Source organism: Camelina sativa, chromosome 5, assembly GCF_000633955.1.
Source record: "Camelina sativa cultivar DH55 chromosome 5, Cs, whole genome shotgun sequence".
Taxonomy (NCBI): Eukaryota; Viridiplantae; Streptophyta; class Magnoliopsida; order Brassicales; family Brassicaceae; genus Camelina; species Camelina sativa.
Window position 1 is genome coordinate 8480412 of NC_025689.1, and position 19786 is coordinate 8500197.

At 35.8% G+C, this 19786-nt stretch overlaps 5 protein-coding genes across 6 annotated transcripts in view; 4 read left to right on the forward strand and 1 right to left on the reverse strand.

Annotated features, from left to right (window-relative positions):
• On the forward strand, nt 3367–4885 carry LOC104786187 (purine permease 2-like). Its single transcript, XM_010511538.1, has 2 exons — nt 3367–4227; nt 4424–4885. The coding sequence occupies exons 1-2, from the start codon at nt 3442–3444 to the stop codon at nt 4778–4780; spliced, it is 1143 nt and encodes a 380-aa protein (XP_010509840.1). The 5' UTR covers nt 3367–3441; the 3' UTR covers nt 4781–4885.
• On the forward strand, nt 12826–14111 carry LOC104786188 (purine permease 2-like). Its single transcript, XM_010511539.1, has 2 exons — nt 12826–13512; nt 13740–14111. Exons 1-2 carry the CDS (start codon nt 12826–12828, stop codon nt 14094–14096), a joined length of 1044 nt encoding a protein of 347 aa, XP_010509841.1. The 3' UTR covers nt 14097–14111.
• Nucleotides 14142–15718, reverse strand: LOC104786191 (protein CutA, chloroplastic). The gene is made up of 6 exons (XM_010511540.2): nt 15513–15718; nt 15326–15432; nt 15148–15210; nt 14810–14841; nt 14506–14600; nt 14142–14381 (listed from the first exon to the last, which is right to left on the reverse strand). Exons 1-6 carry the CDS (start codon nt 15680–15682, stop codon nt 14300–14302), a joined length of 549 nt encoding a protein of 182 aa, XP_010509842.1. The 5' UTR covers nt 15683–15718; the 3' UTR covers nt 14142–14299.
• Nucleotides 15826–17096, forward strand: LOC104786192 (chaperone protein DnaJ). The gene is made up of 5 exons (XM_010511541.2): nt 15826–15945; nt 16040–16117; nt 16224–16299; nt 16634–16704; nt 16804–17096. Exons 1-5 carry the CDS (start codon nt 15877–15879, stop codon nt 16873–16875), a joined length of 366 nt encoding a protein of 121 aa, XP_010509843.1. The 5' UTR covers nt 15826–15876; the 3' UTR covers nt 16876–17096.
• Nucleotides 17384–19786, forward strand: part of LOC104786193 (DEAD-box ATP-dependent RNA helicase 21-like) — a 3062-nt gene continuing 659 nt past the window's right edge. Inside the window, exon 1 of one of the 2 annotated variants that reach the window (XM_010511542.2) lies at nt 17384–19766. In XM_010511542.2, coding sequence (XP_010509844.1) covers nt 17533–19746 — 2214 coding nt within the window. In that variant the 5' untranslated portion in view covers nt 17384–17532 and the 3' untranslated portion in view covers nt 19747–19766. The remainder of the gene's footprint in view (nt 19767–19786) is intronic. The other variant, XM_010511544.2, reaches the window with a different exon arrangement.

A 19786-nucleotide genomic window follows, 5' to 3' on the forward strand; every position in this document is an offset into this window, starting at 1 on the left:
CAATCAGAAACCTACAGGAACTCAAGAACAATCTTCAACTGAGTCAAACTCGGTTAATGGTACATTTCCTCATTCATAGTCTGATCAGTTTACCTATAATGAAAAGGACTTTCCTCCGTTGGTGCCTTCAGTTTCACCTCTTGTGGTTGATAAGGAGAGTTCTGGGTGTATGGCAGGCTTCGATCCTGTTCCTATAGGCAACAGCTCTCCTTCATCTTCACACTCTGAGGATGATTCTGATGATGCATCTCCTTCTATACCGATAGATACCTTGGCTGGTGATAGTGTCTCCGACACTGCTTCTCAGGAATCAGCTCAAAACATTGCACCGGTTGAAGACTCTCCTCCTGTACCTACAATTATATCTACACCAGGTCATAAGATGGTCAGAAGAGCAAAAGCAGGTATAAGTAAACCTAATCCAAGGTATGTACTGTTTACCTCCAAAGTTTCTCATCTTGAACCGAAGACGGTTAGTGCTGCTCTCAAACATCCAGGATGGAATTGTGCTATGGGTGAAGAATATGGTAACTATGAAGAGGCAGGCACTTGGACTCTTGTCCCTCGAACACCTGGCATGCATGTATTTGGCAGTAAGTGGGTATTCAGGACAAAACTTAATGCAGATGACACTCTAGACAAATTGAAAGCAAGAATAGTAGCAAAAGGCTATGATCAGGAAGAAGGTATAGATTACCTTGAAACATATAGTCCGGTTGTGAGAACAGCAACAGTAAGATCTGTTCTTCATGCGGTAACTGTTATGGGCTGGGAGATCAAGCAAATGGATGTGAAGAATGCATTCTTGCATGGTGATTTGACAGAATCAGTCTATATGACCCAACCGGCTGGCTTTGTTGATCCTGCAAAACTAGATTACGTATGTCATCTACACAAGGCACTCTTCGGTCTAAAACAAGCACCGAGAGCATGGTTTGATAAGTTTAGTACCTTTCTTTTGGAGTTTGGCTTCTTCTGCAGCAAGTCTGATCCCTCATTGTTTTATTACTTCAAAGAAAAGGACATCATCTTCCTGCTTCTCTATGTCGATGATATGGCCATAACTGGAAACAACTCACAAGCGTTAGAAACATTACTCAGTGAGCTAAGCAAACGCTTTAGGATGAAAGATTTGGGGTAACTTAGCTATTTTCTGGGAATCCAAGCTCAATTTCATCCTGGTGGTTTGTTCCTCTCGCAACAGAAGTATGCAAAGGATTTACTTACAATTGCAGGAATGTCAGAATGTGCCCCAATGCCAACCTCTTTGCTACAAACACTCGGTTAGATCAAACATCCGCAACCACTCTTTGAAAATCCTACTTACTTTTGAAGCTTGGCAGGCAAGCTCCAATATCTCACTCTAACTCGACCAGACATCCAGTTTGCCATCAACTTCATTTGCCAGAGGATGCATGAACCGACAGTCTCCGACTTCCATCTCCTGAAACGAATTCTTAGATACATTAAAGGGACAGTCACGATGGGCATCTCTTTCAACAAGAATACTGATTTCAGACTACAAGTCTACAGTGACAGTGATTATGGAGGCTGCAAAACTACAAGTCAATCTACAGGTGGTTTTTGCACATTCTTGGGCAGTAACATCATTTCATGGCAATCTCAAAAACAAAACACTGTCTCCAAAAGTTCTACAGAAGTAGAATATCGAGCTATGTCAGAAGCTGCATCCAAAATTACATGGTTTGTAAGATCATGAAGGAGCTTGGGATTCCTCTGCATCGGACTCTAGATCTCTACTGCGACAATCTTTCAGCGGTGTATCTCTCCGCCAATCCCGCCTTTCACAAGCGTACCAAGCAGTTCCTGACTCACTATCACTACGTTCGTGAATAGGTCGCTCTTGGCAACATTGTCATTACTCACATCCCCAATCACTTCCAAATCGCAAACATCTTCACTAAATCGTTACCCCCAAGGCCTTTTGCTCATCTTCGATCCAAACTCGGCGTCATTGTGTCACCTACGCCAAGTTTGCGGGGGAGGGGGGGGCTAATAGACGATCTGAGGTTCATCACTCGGTCAACTCAGAGAAGGACAAAAGGGAATCGAATAAACCCTAGAATTCTCTTTTGGTGTCGATAGCAACAAGAAAAAACCAAAAGACAATGGGTCAAAGATGGTTTGAAAGCCCAAGTCCGTTGAGCAGAAGCTAAAGCCCATTAAGGAATTGGAATCCAGTAATAAAGTCTCAAGCCCACCTGCAAAACAAGACAAAGAGAAGAAGAGTCTAGGAAGCTGTCAAACAATGTCTAAAAAGCAATCACAGCTGTTCCAATCAAGAAATTATGTTGACCAATAGGTTCAAAGGTTTAGAGGTAGATGTGACATGTTAAACCTAATCTTCCAAGTATAATTATGAACAGTATTGTAACCATGAATCTTAAGGAGAAATAATATCAAAGTCATAGACTTATTTTCTTCACTATAGCATTGATCCTACGATTTCATCAGCTGGAAATCTAGGGAAAGATCTCCCAATATGTTTATACCATCTCAAATTTTTCGTATGAAGGTTGAGAGGAATATGAATTCAGTTCTTAAATCCTAACTAAAGGAGAAGATATGGTTTGTCATACGTCTTTTTTGTTTTTAATTAAGTGAGGATAAAATCAACATATTTCTCTTACGGGTTAAGTTAGTGGTAGATTATATAAGTCATGTGTAAGCTAAGTGCCTTAGAATGACTGGATTAATATAGAGCTGACACTTAGTAAAATTCATTAAATTAACTTTTCATATAGGGATGTCGTTCTATTCATAATATCATCAAAGCGAATCATTTATTTGTATAATGGATAACTGAAGTGGACAAACAAAAAAAAATGTTGTTCGAGAGCTTTAAAACAAATAGTGGAAAGTGTCACATAAATAGTACTTCTGATAGCAAAAATACAAATGAATCGGTCTTTCTCTTGATCTGATCTCTTCACTGGTTTTTAGTTTGGATCAATCATATATATTATCATTGACATTTCAATATCAAATTCCATAAAAAGGCATACAAACGACAAAGTCTATCAGTCTTTCTTTTCCCAATTTAAGAAAATAGTTTGTACACTTCTAAAATGTGTTACTGTTTTCGCAATTATACAGAAAGAAACAGCAATCACTAACACAAACTACTTTAAACAATGACGAACGGCAACCGTTCTTTTTTTATTTTTATTTTGCTAAATTACAAAAAAACAAAAAAAAAAAGTGTGTAATGTATTATTATGTTCGGAATTAATTGTCAACGTAAAATATCTAAAACTTCTAAATTTCTATACAATTATTAAGGAAGTGTCTTTATATAGAGAGACAAAAAAAAAAAAGTTTACAAAAAAGGTCATCACTATCTTGGAGACGAGAGGAACGAGTATACAAAATAATGGCCAACCTTGGTCCGCCCACTAGTGTGTATATAAGCTTTACAATATGTTTCCACCTGAAGTCCACAACTGTTTCTTTGATGCCACCACCAATTCTAAACAAGCACATCATTGGCTGAGGAAGAAGAAGCAAATGGTGATGAAGATGAAGAGCGTTCGTCTAATCGTAAACTCTATCTTCCTAGCGATTGGAGACTGTGGAGGTCCTCTCATGATGCGTCTCTACTTCCACAACGGTGGCGCAAGGATCTGGTTCTCTAGCTTCCTCCAAACTGTAGGTTGTCCACTTATCCTCTTCCCTCTTCTCTTCTCCTTCCTCCGCCGTCGTCGCCTTGAAGAACAAGAAAAGACTTCACTTTTCCTCATGAAACCTCCTCTCTTCATAGCCTCCGTCGTCGTTGGTCTGCTCGTGGGCTTTGACAATTACCTTTACTCCTATGGATTAGCTTATATCCCTGTTTCAACTGAGTCTCTGATCATCTCCGCGCAGCTAGGTTTCACTGCTCTGTTTGCCTTTTTCATGGTGAAGCAAAAGATCACACCTTTCACTATAAACGCCATCGTTTTGCTCACTGTTGGTGCCGTAGTCCTTGCCATTAACTCTGATAGCGACAAGCTTGCGAACGAGACACACAAGGAGTACGTTGTTGGGTTCCTCATGACCGTTGGTGCAGCTCTTCTCTACGCGTTTATATTGCCCCTTGTTGAGCTTAGTTACAAGAAATCTTGTCAACGAGTCACGTACACTCTCGTGCTCGAGTTCCAGATGGTCTTGTGCTTTGTTGCCACTTGTTTTTGCCTCGTGGGGATGCTAGTTGCTGGCGATTTTAAGGTACAATACGCTCTTGATAAAAAATGAAGATGCGTGCGTAACGTTTTTACTTTTAAGCCTTTTAAACCAAGAGGGTACCTCTGAATTGTTTATGAAACCCTAAAAGGAAGTTGTTTGAATTTTGTTTAGGAGGAAAGCTTGCATTTTTTAAATGCTTTTTCTAATCAAGAATTGGTATCTTTGAATTTATTGGCAGGTGATAGCAAGAGAGGCAAGAGATTTTAAACTTGGAGAGTCTTTGTACTATGTGGTGGTTGTGTTCACGGCCGTGATCTGGCAAGCGTTTTTCGTGGGAGCTATTGGGTTGATCTTCTGTGTATCATCTCTGGTCTCTGGAATTATGGTTAGTGCTCTGCTTCCGGTGACGGTGGTCTTGGCTGTTATTTGCTTCCAGGAGAAGTTTCAGGCGGGGAAAGGTGTCGCTTTGGCTCTCTCCCTCTGGGGATCCGTCTCTTACTTCTATGGACAGTTTAAATCCGAGGAGAAGAATAAAGCTCAGAAGACTCAGGAGACGCAACTGTCTCAGCTTCCAGTTACTAATTATGTAGCTTAAAAAAGCACATGACATGTTACCGTTTGTTTTTATCTATGAAAAAGTGTCTATTTTTATAATTAAAAGTCTTGTAAGATTCATGGAGATTACTGTAATTTCGGTGAAAAAGTCTACAACTTTTTTGTGGAAAGTGCATCATCCAAAAGCTAAAAGCCTAAAAAAAACAATCAACAAATTAACAATCGTCACTTTCGGTTCTCCCATCGAAATGAATCTATCGTACCAAACAGTAAACAGTATTTGAAACATATCTCCTAAACTAAAGTAAAAGAAGTACAAACTATGAGACAAATTCTTCCAAATAGTATTATAACAATATATGTTTGCTAAGAGATAAGACAGCTTAGGAGGATATATCATCATAATTTGAAGATGAAAAGTGACTGATTGTTAATTTGTTGTTTTATGGGTCTATTGTGGTATAACTTTTACAAATGGTGGAAGTAGTTGAAAGGTTTATGAAAGATCTCCCAATATGTTATATATACCATTCTGATGATTTAAGGAATCCGGCCAAATTTATTAACTGTTGAAGTTAAGAAAAATAATAATAAAAAAAAAAACTGATTACATGGAAAACTATAAGATATAGGCTCCGATTGGTAATGAATGACTGTTACATGTGGTTGTAGAGGCTTTGACTTTAAAATTTTAGCTGTTCTCTGATAGTAGATGTTTTGATTGTAGAAATTTTAACTGGCAAAATCTAATTCTTTACCAACAACTTTTAAACTTGTAACTGTTATTTTTATAACTTTTTATAGTATTATTAGTGATGATGATGAAAAAAAAAATATTATTGAAATGGATCTTAAAAGAAAGAAAAAAAATGAGAATAACTAATTTATAAAAATAAAATATGTTATATATATATACTAGGAAAGCGACCCGTGCGTTGCCGCACGGGGAGGTGAAATCCTAAATTGAAATTTAACACTTGTAATTCATCTTAAATTCTTTCTTTTCTCAATCAATTTGATCATTTTCACTTCTTGCTATTGCTTTCTGCTGATTAAAAAGCCAAAGGTTCATTTCAATGTTATTATATTTTATGTTGTCACACACAAAAGTGAGCCTTTTTTAGAGTTTGATTTACTATGAACATTACTTTTAACCATATATAAAATTTTACTTATGTTTGTCTCCGACCATATGGTGCTATATATTGGTATCCTTTCTTAATTCGCTATTAGAAATTGTCTTTGTTGTTGATCATTATCAATCAAAATACATATGAGGCTGCTTCTCTCTTGGTTTATTTACTATATCGAGAAAATACTAAATGCCACTTGTCGAAGGAAGGTCGAAGATTGAGATCAGAGTAGATGGCTGGATTGAGTTTCGTTTCCCCTTCACTTTGATACGCGATTTCTCTTTCCATAGATTACTGATTCACAAATCACAATCAATATTCCGATGTTGTAAGCAAGTGGAGTTTGTATACAAATGATTTACTATGAACATTACTTTTAACCATATATAAAATTTCACTTATGCTTGTGGATGTTTTTTTCTCTCACTTTTAGATATGTACAAAACCGAGTTTTATATGACGGACCAATCAAACCTAATTGGTTAGTATAGAGTAACTCACATTCTTCAGCTACAACTTTTAGAGATATATATTTGGCTATAATGCTTTCCACAGTTACATGCATATTGGTCTCACGTTTTCCCTCAAAAGACCCCCTTCTTTCCTCCCTTTTAATGGGTTAATCTTGATTGCCTTATTTCCTACTAACACATTTGATACATGGATTTGTAATATTTGCTTCAAATCACATATTCCTCTTTGGAAAAGAAAAAAAATCCAAGACGTAACAGACTAAGAATGCATATAGACAAAAACTTGTACACTCATCAGCTATTCAATCAAAGTAATTCAATTAAACTAAAAAAGTCAGAAAATTAATAAAATATAGAACATAGGATTTTATGTTGGTCTCTCCCAATCCATCCCATTCCACCGTGTCGACTGCTCTCCATCCAGGCTGCATCCCCCTCTATTTGATTTCCCACTTATGTCTATGAATCGGTACCATCATGTTCTTCAATAAACGACAGCGAAAACAAAGTCGATGTGGTGAAACAGGTGATAATAATATCTCACCTTTTGATGTTCTCTTCTTTAGGCTAAACACTAATTTTATAAATTTCTTGCATTTTCTTTTTTTTGGCAGATTCCAGATCACTCTAAAAGTGACTGTTATACATTATGTTTTTAAAAAGTTGTATATACAGATTAGAAAGTCATCAAAGACTAAATAAGTTACCTTTAGTAGATCTTTTCTTTCTAACTTGACTTGTCATTTGGTCGTGCTTACGCTTTATAGAATTTGATTTTGTGTTGTCACAAGCTCTCTATTTCCATGCTCATTTGTAATATTTCAATATATTATCAAAATGTTTGATACCCAGAAAGTATAAGAAATTATAATTCAACTAAAATTTTTAAAAACTTTATTTACAAAAAATGCAAACTAACCTGGATCATGAACATCTAATGGAAAAAAAATTAACATTTATACCATGTTTGTTAGAAAAAAATAGGTTAAAATAAGAACATATATAAAATTATAATTATACCATGTTTGTTAAAAAAATTTGGCTTATCCGTAGCTCCAGCATCACTGCATATCATCATGCCTCTCGTATCTTGGTATTGGTTTTTCCAAAAAGTCAAAAAATAAAATCTGCACATTGAGAATCAAAAACATTAGCCATGCAAAAAATATGGCACACGTACTTAATAACATTAGCCATGCAAAAACATAAAAACCGGAAAGGCTAAAAATTTTGAAGAGACTAAAATTTAACAAAAATAAGATTAATGTATGAACTTAATAGTGTCGACTAACAGTAATAATAATCTAACCGAGAAACACTACAGGTCATTCGCAGCAAAAATATTAAATTACCTTGAATTAGAGATTGATGCTTGAAAGTTAAAAAAATACTTCAATAATACAATTCTTTAATACTCATAATTTTTTTTTTCGAAACTTGTTTATGTAGTCAAGAAAAGTTTATATATAATAAACAAAGAGGTGTAAGACATAGAGGTGTGAAATTTAAAGGTGTAAAAATTAATAGATGTGAAACATGGAGGTACAACAAAGAGGTGTAACACATAGAGGTGTGAAATTAAAAGGTGTAAAAATTAATGGATGTGATTTTTGAAACCAGGAGGTACAACAAAGAGATGCAAAGACTAAGGAGGTGTGATTTAAAAGGTGTAAAAATTAATGGATGTGATTTTTGAAACCAGGAGGTACAACAAAGAGATGCAAAGACTAAGGAGGTGTGATTTAAAAGGTGTAAAAATTAATGGATGTGATTTTTGAAACCAGAAGGTACAACAAAGAGATGCAAAGACTAAGAGGTGTGATTTAAAAGGTGTAAAAATTAATGGATGTGATTTTTGAAACCAGGAGGTACAACAAAGAGATGCAAAGACTAAGAGGTGTGATTTAAAAGGTGTAAAAAATAATGGATGTGATTTTTGAAACCAGGAGGTACAACAAAGAGATGCAAAGACTAAGAGGTGTGATTTAAAAGGTGTAAAAATTAATGGATGTGATTTTTGAAACCAGGAGGTACAACAAAGAGATGCAAAGACTAAGAGGTGTGATTTAAAAGGTGTAAAAATTAATGGATGTGATTTTTGAAACCAGGAGGTACAACAAAGAGATGCAAAGACTAAGAGGTGTGATTTAAAAGGTGTAAAAATTAATGGATGTGATTTTTGAAACCAGGAGGTACAACAAAGAGATGCAAAGACTAAGAGGTGTGATTTAAAAGGTGTAAAAATTAATGGATGTGATTTTTGAAACCAGGAGGTACAACAAAGAGATGCAAAGACTAAGATGTGTGATTTAAAAGGTGTAAAAAATAATGGATGTGATTTTTGAAACCAAGAGATACAACAAAGAGATGCAAAGACTAAGAGGTGTGACTTTTGAAAGATGAGGGTGGGAGGAAAAGACACGATTAATAATTTTAAACCGTTAGATTAAAACTGTAACTAATCTCATCCGTTGAATTAAAAGTTGACACAAAAAAGTGGGTTTGCTATTATATATAAATATATTTGGAGAGTTTTTAAAAATAAACGGGAGAAAAAATGCTTTTAAAATTGTTTAGTTTTTAAAACATGAATTTTGATGCTTTTAAAAAAACTGAAAAACAAGGAGGAGAAACAAAATAGTTTTCAAAACTTAAAAAAAATTTAAAGCAAAAAAAGTTTAATTGGCAAAAAAATGGCTGTCAAAACTTAAAACATATTTAAAGTCTTAAAAATATGCTATCAGTCAGGGGCATAATCTGGGATCTGTACAAAATTTCAAAACTCAATATCTCAATTTTTTCGTATGAAGGTTGAGAGGAATATAAATACAGTTCCTAAATCCTAACTAAAGTAGAAGAAATGTTTTGTCAAAAATGTTTTGTCATAATTTCTTTTTTAATAAGTGAGGGTAAGATTAAAAAAAAAAAAACAAAATTTAGGGGTTAGTTTATCGAACTTGTCAAGCTTACCTATCTCGTTCAGCTGATTGAGATAGTAGGTTAGCTACACGTAAACCTTCATGTCTCGGCACGAAAACCTTCGTAAATTAGTGGTAGATTCGTCGAAGCGATGTATAAGTTAAGAGCCTACGAATAAAAATATAGAGCCAACATTTAGGAAAGTTCACTAAAATAACTTTTCATGTAGATATGTCGTTCTCCTCGTAATATGATCTCATAGCAAATCATTTATTTATATTATGGATAATTGAAGTTGACTTTTTTTTAAAAACAGTTGTTGTTCCAACCTTTGATTATACTAGATTTTGAACCCACGCGCGTGGGTTCATTTGATATATTTTTGTAAAAATTATATATGAGTGAAAAAGTTATGAAATATTAGGTTATATAAATTTTTAAATTACAATTGATTGGTAAAAATTTTACTTTTAAAAATATAAAAGTCACTTGGGTTAAAAATTCAAATCTGATCAAAAGAATCATGAAATTAATTGGACGTCCAGGCGAGGCAGATCGAACTGGTGACCTAGCATATCTTAAACCGTTTCTTTGACCATCAGACAAACAAAATATTTTTATAATCATGAATTAATCTTGTTTTCTTATATTTAATTGACCATCACCATCTATGACTTCGTGATTTAATTTTCATTGTTATCTTACTCTTCATATTCTTTCTCATCATTTTTATTGTAAAATTTTTATGATAAATATCATCGTTACTTTTACCGTCCAGTTCTTCATTATACTCATCTTCTTCCTCTTCCTCATCAGCTTCCTCATATTTTTCCGCTGAATAATCATTTAAAACCTTTTTTTAGACTGCCACACAACATGTTTACCCATCAAACTCTAATACCAAAATCATTGCCTCTTATCTCGTAAAATTTGTGCAATTTTACGGACCAGCTTAGTCACTACATGCACCCAATAATTGATACTTTCACCTGTATACTTACTCGTTTTTAGATCTACACGTATTAAAACTTTTCAAAACAAAATCCTTAATATTACAAAATTGCAAATTACTTGTAGAAAAAGTAATATGAACACATGTATAGCTAATAAAACATTTGTGCTTGTCATCGATCATTCTTCTTTAAACCTCAAAAATTAACTCAAACAACATCAAATCAAGATTTAGCGATCTCAATCCTTCTTCCTTTGACCCAAAAGATAATTTTACATAAAAAATATCAATCATCTATAAAGTCATACATAAAAACATGTTTTAAATTTTTGAGAGTTAAATATTAATAATACTTAAACTTCTTATAGAGTTTAAATATTTATAATATTTTAAACTTTCTATGGAGGTATTTATAATATTTTTAAACATCCTATAAAGTTTTAATACTTATAATATCTGAACTTTTTAAAAGTTTTAATAATTATAATATTTTAAACTTTTATAATTTTTTAAAATTTGGACGCCTGATAAATCAAGCTTCCTGCTCATTCATAGTTGGAAGCATATTAGTCTTATTTATAATGGTTTTCAGCCATTGTCTAAAATTTTCTAGCCGATGTGGGACGTTGTAAATACACTTATTTATATGTATTTTAAATTAGAAATTTAACATAATTTCAAAAATGTTAAATATTGAGTTGTCTTATCGAGATTGGTCGTTTTAAAAATATCTTAATATAGAAAATTCTGGAAATTTAAAAAATGTTAATTTTGTGAGATGTCGAATTCCGATTGGATGTTTTAAATCCTAGGTGGACAGCCTTAGAAGCTTCAACTTTTATTTTAAATATTATGTACAATATCTGAAGATATAATGTCTTAAATTTCTATGGAAGTTAAGTAATTGTAATGTTTTAAAACATTCTATGAAGTTTAAATATTTTTAATATTTGAACCTTTTAAAATTTTCAAGTTTCAATATATATAATATTTTAAAATTTTAAAATTATTAAATTATAATTTTTTAAAAACTTTTTAAATGTTAAGAAATTTTTAAAATTTAAAAACTATAATATTTTGAAACCTTTTAAAAGCTAAGACTTTTAGAAGTTTCAATATTTATAATATTTTAAAGTTTTAAAAGGTTTCGAAATATAATATTTGAACCTTTTAAGAAGTTTCAATATTTATAATATTTTGAAACTGTTTAAATTTAAAAATTATAAATTTAAAAACTTTTTAAAAGCTAAGAACTTTTAAAAGTTTCAATATTTATAATATTTACACTTTTAAAAATTTAAATATATTAAGATTTTTTTTGAAACTTTTTGAAGTTTTAGTTTGATCAGATAAAAAACTGGATCAAACCGAATAAAACTTTTAAACTTGGATGCCTGATAAATCAAGCTTTTCTGCTCATTCGTTGTTGGAAGCATATTAATCTTATTTATAATAGTTCTGAACCATTGTCTAAAAAATTTCTATCCGATATGGGATATTGTACATAGTTTTTTTATTTCCTTATATTTAAAATTTTCCTTTTTTAAAAAAATTCTGAAAATTTTAAAAATGTTAATCAATGGCATGTCAAATCCTAATTGGTCGTTTAAAAAATATCTTAATATAGAAAATTATGGGAATTTTAAAAATGTTAATTAGTGACATGTCGAATTCTGATTGGATGTTTTAAAGCTTAGGTGGACAGCCTTAGGAGCTTATAACTTCTACTTTTTATTAGTATAGATTACACACTTCATCCAAAAATATCACTAAAATAAGCTTTATCAACAATTAGATCACACATTTCATATAAAAATAATATTATTAACATAATTATTATATTTAAAATTTATTTTTACAATTTATCTTTTAAGTTGGATTATGGGTTTAATATTTAGAGTTTAATTTTGAAGTATAGTGCTGTTTTTGGAGCTTATAGATAATGTGTTTAATTTTTTTTTTAAAACTCATTTTTATGTTATTTATGAGAATTGATCTATGATTTATTTAAAATATAATAAAATATGCTATTAAGTATATATATAATAAAACAAATAGTGGAAAGTGTCACTTAACTCTTAAATCTGTACTATAAAAGGTACACAAAGTAGAGTTTTTGACACTAAAACAAATTAATCGGTCTAATTTCTCTTGATCTCTCTTCATTGACTTTTCAATATCAAATAATTCAATATCAATTACTATATGGTTTGCTCATTAACACACACTACTTCAAACAATTTTTTTTTGTAGATTACAAAATATTATTACACAAAAAGAAAAGCGTGTACTGTTTTATATTTGGAATCAATTGTCAACAAACAAAAAAAATCTAAAACTTCTAAGTTTCTACAATGATTTAGAAGGTGAATTTATAGAGAGAAAAACAAAAAGTTTAGGAGAAAAGGTCATCACTATCGTGGTGACGGAAAGAACGAGTATACAAAAAAATAATGGAAAATAATGGCCAACCTTGGTCCGCCCAGGCGCCCACTAGTGTGTGTGTATATATATAAGCTTTACTATACGTTTCCACCTGAAGTCAACAAACTTATTCAGTCTTTGATGGGACACCAGACACACCAATACTAGACAAGCACATAAGAAAATGGTGATGAATCGTGTGATCATAAACTTTATATTCCTAGCGATTGGAAGCTGTGGAGGCCCTCTAATGTTGCGTCTCTACTTCCACAACGGTGGCGCAAGGATTTGGTTCTCTAGCTTCCTCCAAACTGTAGGTTGTCCTCTCATCCTCTTCCCTCTTCTCTTCTCGTTCCTCCGCCGTCGTTGCCTTGAAGAACAAGAAACGACTTCACTTTTCCTCATGAAACCTCCTCTCTTCATCGCCTCTGTCGTCGTTGGTCTGCTCATGGGATTTGACAATTACCTCTACTCTTACGGATTAGCTTATATCCCTGTTTCAACTGCGGCTCTGATCATTTCCGCGCAGCTAGGTTTCACTGCTCTGTTTGCCTTTTTCATGGTGAAGCAAAAGTTCACACCTTTCACTATAAACGCCATTGTTTTGCTCACTGTTGGTGCCGTAGTCCTTGCCATTAACTCTGATAGTGACAAGCTTGCGAACGAGACACACAAGGAGTACGTTGTTGGGTTCCTCATGACCGCTGGTGCAGCTCTTCTCTACGCGTTTATATTGCCCCTCGTGGAGCTTGCTTACAAGAAATCTCGTCAACGAGTCACGTATACGCTCGTGCTCGAGTTCCAGATGGTCTTGTGCTTTGTTGCTACTTGCTTCTGCCTTGTGGGGATGCTAGCTTCTGGCGATTTCAAGGTAAGAAATATGCTTCTTTTTATTCATGTCATCTTTGAGATGAACAAAGTAGGGTTTTGAGAATCATGAATTGGGTTCTTTGAGACTTTTTCTTGTTCTTCAAGGCGACGACGGCGGAGGTAGATGTTTATGGAACCCTAAAAGGAAGGGGTTTTTATCTAATGAAGATCTGGGATCTTTGAATTTCTTGATGCATACGTAAATGGGAAAATGTTTTAAACTGGCAGGTGATAGCAAGAGAGGCAAGAGACTTTAAGCTTGGAGAGTCTTTGTACTATGTGGTGGTTGTGTTCACGGCCGTGATCTGGCAAGCGTTTTTCGTGGGAGCTATTGGGTTGATCTTCTGTGTATCGTCTCTGGTCTCTGGAATTATGGTTAGTGCTCTGCTTCCGGTGACGGTGGTCTTGGCTGTTATTTGCTTCCAGGAGAAGTTTCAGGCGGGGAAAGGTGTCGCTTTGGCTCTCTCCCTCTGGGGATCCGTCTCTTACTTCTATGGACAGATTAAATCCGAGGAGAAGACTAAGGCTCAAGAGACACAGGAGACACAACTGTCTCAGCTTCCAGTTACTGATTCTGTAGCTTAAAAAGCACATGACATGTCACAGTTTGTTTTGTATTAATGATGTCTGTAAAAATCAACAAAGTCAATATCTGTATTACTTAAAAAGCAAAATGTCATTACACTTCACACGTTTTATTTTTAATACAGATGTTGTTGACATGTAAAGGAAACCTATACTACAAAGTCATTGACCGACCGCTGGAAAGCTTACGAGACGTCGAGATATCAGTTCCTTGTGCTGTTTTTCAACCATTCTAGATACTTGTCGCTCCCACCAGTGATAGGCAATGCAATTACTTCTGGCACACTAAGGAAACAAGTAAACCATGTTTATTAACTTAGCTTGTGTGATTACTAAGGACAAGGCAACAAGGCATTCGCATTACTCATGTTTTTTTGAAATGCGAAACATGTCATAGAACAAGGCTTACTCGTATTCATGATTTGCATTGACGTGCTCGGTTAGAGACTCTAGAAGGGATTGCCTTGTTTTGATTATCAGGAGCTCCTCGGAATCACTCTGAACCTGAAGCCAAAAGGATTGAGATTATGTGCAATGTATTCAGAGATCAGCTAGCATAAATAGTTCAGATTCAAGATGAACAATGTTCCAAGCAAAATAAAGGTTGTATACATCTGGTGATACAGACTACGCACACTGTCTTTTATGGATATAAAGAGGGTTAATCATCATTTGGGATAAAAATAGTTTTGCATGTATTGATCCCTACTTACCTTTCCCTCCCACTCGTAGACCGATTCAACGCCTGCATCCAATGAAACAAACATAAACATCTTCTAGTGACTGAACTAGTAGTATTCAAAACCACAGAACATGCCAGCAAACAAAGAAGCCAGAGCTATATCGACAGATTAGAAAGCATGGACAGAGCATGAAACAGACTAAATATAGCTTCTAGTCTTTCTTGATTCTGACCACCAAGTGGTTATTAGGCTAGCAAATAAGATTTCTAACAAAATCTTGCTGGCAGATTTCATCTGTTTACTCAACTAACTGAAGTTCAGACTGAAAACAAAGGCGTAAGAGGGTAACACAAGAAAAAGGGAAGTACCAGGCACAATGTTTACACACGCTGCAAGCTTTTCTTGGACTATGCTGTTAGCCAACTTCTTTCCTGCCAATGAAACAAATAGTTAAAAAGAGTAAGAACTCGTAAGAACAGCATCAACCACCACTGAGAGACAAAATGATCAGAATACTAAAAACGTTTAAACACCAAAAGCAAAAACCTGCTTCTCTGTTAGGAACAGTGACATAAACAACAATGCTGGGCACAGTTTTGCTGCTCTCCTCCATTTTAATTGATGAAGAAGAAGCCTTACTGCTAAACTTAGACCTACAATTTTGCGATTTTATGAGATTTATAACAAGAAGAAACAAAAAAAAAATATCAACTTTATTCGAAAAAGGCTTAACCTTAAGAGAGGAACAACAGACAAGGACTGTGCACAGCCCGATCTGAAGGAAGACGAAGAAAGAGAGGAGATAGAGAGAGTCGAAAGCACGCAAAACGCGCCGATGAACGGAAAACTCCGTCGAGATCTTATTAACGCCGATGATACTCTAGTGCTCAGAGACGAGGCCATCAACGGGGGTGTTGTAATCTCAACCGGGTTTAGAGTTTTTATCTGGAAGATGCTATAAAATGTCCTTAATTGTAATAACAAAATAGTTTTGGGTTCTAACTGCAATTTCTTGATAATAATAAAAATTGATTCTTTTATCTCAATTCTAAAGTGAGGAGAGGATTGTGAACTGAGGGTTTTGTTCGCAGTGGAGGATGTGGTGTTACGATTGGGGAGACGGTCATGGCTCTGATTTCTTCGACTTCGATTTGGAGAACTTCAAGGTAAACAACCAAATTCGAGGATTTGTTTGGTTTAAAATTGTTAAAAGTTTCGGTTTTTAATTTTTGGGGTGAATTGGGTGGGTGGGTGTTGCAGGATCACTACAAAGTTCTTGAATTGAACTGCGACGCTTCTGATGATGAGATTCGTTCCAGCTTTATTCGTCTTGCACTGGTTCCTTTCTCTCTCTCTTTTCCCCTTCTAGTTTTTACCATTTCGTACAAAACTCTAGTTCTTCAGTAATGGGAGTTTGGCATTTTTGTGTTTGGTTGTGTTGCAGAAATGGCATCCGGACAAATTTAAAGAAGAGGATTCTGCTACTTCTAGGTTTCAAGAAATCAACGAGGCTTATCAAGGTTTTGGTTTTCTCTTTCTCTCTTTGGCTCTTTTTAGTGATTAGTAGTTTAGTACTTGTAGATGTAGTTGTGTTTGACAACAGTTTCTTTCTTGTTAAGGTAGGCTTTGAAGTAGTAAGCTTTAGAACTTGAGTGTTTGGAGTGAGTTTTGTTTCATTGGCCCTTGTTATATCTTCTTCTTCTTCTAACTCTGTTGTGCAAAATGTATAAAACTGAAGAAGATTTTTACTGGTCTCTCTAGGGGAAAGGAATCTGTTTTCATTTTAGCCATTGGATCTGTAATTGGTTTTCTATCAACTTTTAACTATAAAGATTGTGATCATTTGTTCAACAGTACTGAGCGACCCATTTACAAGGAAGGAGTACGACAAGAAAAGGATGCGCCGTATTTACCAGCACAACACGGTAAACAAGAGTTAGTTAGTTATTTCAATTGAGTGAGCGATTACTTTCAAAGCTTCTAGGTTTCTTGATAAATCCCCATGTAATTTGTCTATGTTGCAGGAACTATTGAGTGAGTACAAGGAGCTCATACTGACTTGCAATGGCCTTGGGATGAAGCATTACCTTTGGTAAAATTAGTAAATTAAGATTAGGTGATGATATGTAATCAGTTTGTATGATGATGGAATTAGCATATGTAGCAGGGTTTGAGTTTAGGATCATCAGCAGGGTTGAGTTTTGTGAGAGAGAAAGAGCATCAATTAGCACTAAATCAAGTTTTTATTTTCTCTACTTACACATTACAATCAAATGGTTTTAGTCATCTCTCCATCAACCATTATATCTGTGTATCAGTTGCATAATACCAAAAAGACCTCATCATGGAAAGTGATGATGACTGAGCTGAGTCACTTACAAGCTAGTAAATCTAACCCTTGAAAGGGTTTTGTAATCTTGCATCCTTCCCCAAGTGAAATGTCTCTATACTCTACATTGGCAAATCTTCTCTGTAAAAGTGAAGTAAAGAGAAACCAAGTCGGTTATTCAAAAATTGGGTGGGCTTTAAAACCCCAGGGGCTTAAGGCTTAAGATGTACCAAAATTGCAGAAATATAAAAAATACGAGAAAAAATAAAATTGCAAAGGAATCAAACAAAGTGGAATAATAAAGGAAGAGACGAGCGAGAGAAGATAAAGAGAAGAAGAGAGAAAGGGTTCTTCTAGATCTTTCTTTGCGTTCCCCTCCTGCTATAGACCAAGCGAAACATCTTCTTCATCCAACTCTACAGAGATGAAGCGATCAATCGAAGAAGTCGTCGGATCTACCTCCCTCGATTCCTCCTCTATTACTAAGAAGCCTGTCTTTCTCACTAAAGCTCAGCGCGAAGAATTAGCCCTAAAACGCCGCCAAGACCAAATCTCCGAGCAACGTCTCCGCCGCGAGCAAATTACTCCCTCCGAGCCCGAGACTGAAGAAGACGTTAACGGAGACAACACCAATCGGGACAAGGATCGAGACCGAGATCGGGATCGAGAATCTCGTGACCACGACAGGGAGAGAGACAGAGGGCGAGATCGAGATCGAGACCGTGGTAGGGATAGAGACAGAGAGCGAGAACGAGAACGAGAACGAGAACGAGAGAGAGACCGTGAGCGTGACCGTCGTGAACGAGATCGTGAACCGGATCGGAGAAATAGAGATAAGGAGAGAGAGGAGGAGGCTAAGGCTAGGGAGAAGGCTAGGGTTGAGAAATTAGTTGAGAGAGAGAAGGAGAAGGAACTCGACGCCATTAAGGAACAGTATCTCGGAGGTAAGAAGCCGAAGAAGAGAGTTATAAGGCCAAGCGAGAAGTTTCGTTTCTCTTTCGATTGGGAAAACACTGAGGACACTTCTAGAGATATGAACGTTCTCTACCAAAACCCTCACGAAGCTCAGCTTCTCTTTGGTAGAGGGTTTCGTGCTGGTATGGACCGTCGTGAGCAGAAGAAACAAGCTGCCAAGCATGAGAAAGAGATGCGTGACGAGATTCGTAAGAAAGATGGTATTGTTGAGAGACCAGAGGAAGCTGCTGCTCAGAGAGTGCGTGAAGAAGCTGCTGACACTTACGACTCTTTTGATATGAGGGTTGATAGGCATTGGAGTGATAAGAGACTAGAGGAGATGACTGAAAGGGATTGGCGTATTTTTAGAGAAGATTTTAATATCTCTTACAAGGGTTCGAGGATTCCTCGTCCTATGAGGAGCTGGGAAGAGAGTAAGCTTACTTCTGAGCTTCTGAAAGCTGTGGAGAGAGCTGGATACAAGAAACCTTCTCCTATTCAAATGGCAGCTATACCACTTGGACTGCAACAGCGTGATGTTATCGGCATTGCAGAGACTGGTTCTGGTAAGACTGCTGCTTTTGTTTTGCCTATGTTAGCTTACATATCTAGATTGCCACCCATGACTGAAGAGAATGAGACTGAGGGACCTTATGCTGTGGTTATGGCCCCTACTAGGGAGCTTGCTCAGCAGATTGAGGAGGAAACTGTTAAGTTTGCTCATTATTTAGGGTTTAGGGTGACTTCTATTGTTGGTGGTCAGTCGATTGAGGAGCAGGGGTTGAAGATTACACAAGGGTGTGAGATTGTGATTGCCACTCCTGGTCGTTTGATTGATTGTCTTGAGAGGCGGTATGCTGTGTTGAACCAGTGTAACTATGTGGTTCTTGATGAGGCTGATCGGATGATAGACATGGGTTTCGAGCCGCAAGTTGCAGGTGTGTTAGATGCGATGCCTTCTAGTAATTTGAAACCCGAGAACGAAGAAGAAGAGCTTGATGAAAAGAAGATTTACAGAACCACGTATATGTTCAGTGCTACAATGCCTCCTGGGGTTGAACGGCTTGCTAGGAAGTACTTGAGGAACCCGGTTGTCGTCACCATTGGTACTGCAGGAAAGGCCACGGATTTGATTTCGCAGCACGTGATTATGATGAAAGAGTCCGAAAAATTCTTCAGGTTGCAGAAACTGCTCGACGAGATGGGTGATAAGACTGCCATTGTCTTTGTTAACACTAAGAAAAACGTAGACTCTATTGCTAAGAATCTGGATAAGGCTGGGTACCGTGTCACGACCTTACATGGTGGGAAATCACAAGAGCAGAGAGAAATCAGCTTGGAAGGTTTCAGAGCAAAGAGATACAACGTTCTCGTTGCGACAGATGTTGTAGGACGTGGAATTGATATTCCCGATGTGGCTCACGTCATAAACTACGACATGCCTAAACATATAGAGATGTATACACATCGTATCGGACGTACAGGACGTGCTGGGAAGAGTGGTGTTGCGACTTCGTTCTTGACTCTTCATGATACCGAGGTCTTCTATGATCTGAAGCAGATGCTTGTTCAGAGCAACAGTTCGGTGCCTCCTGAGCTGGCGAGGCATGAAGCATCCAGATTCAAACCTGGTACGGTTCCTGATAGACCCCCAAGACATAGTGACACTGTCTATATAAATTGAGTCGCTAGGCTCCTCTGGATTTGTTCTTAAATTTCCCAGT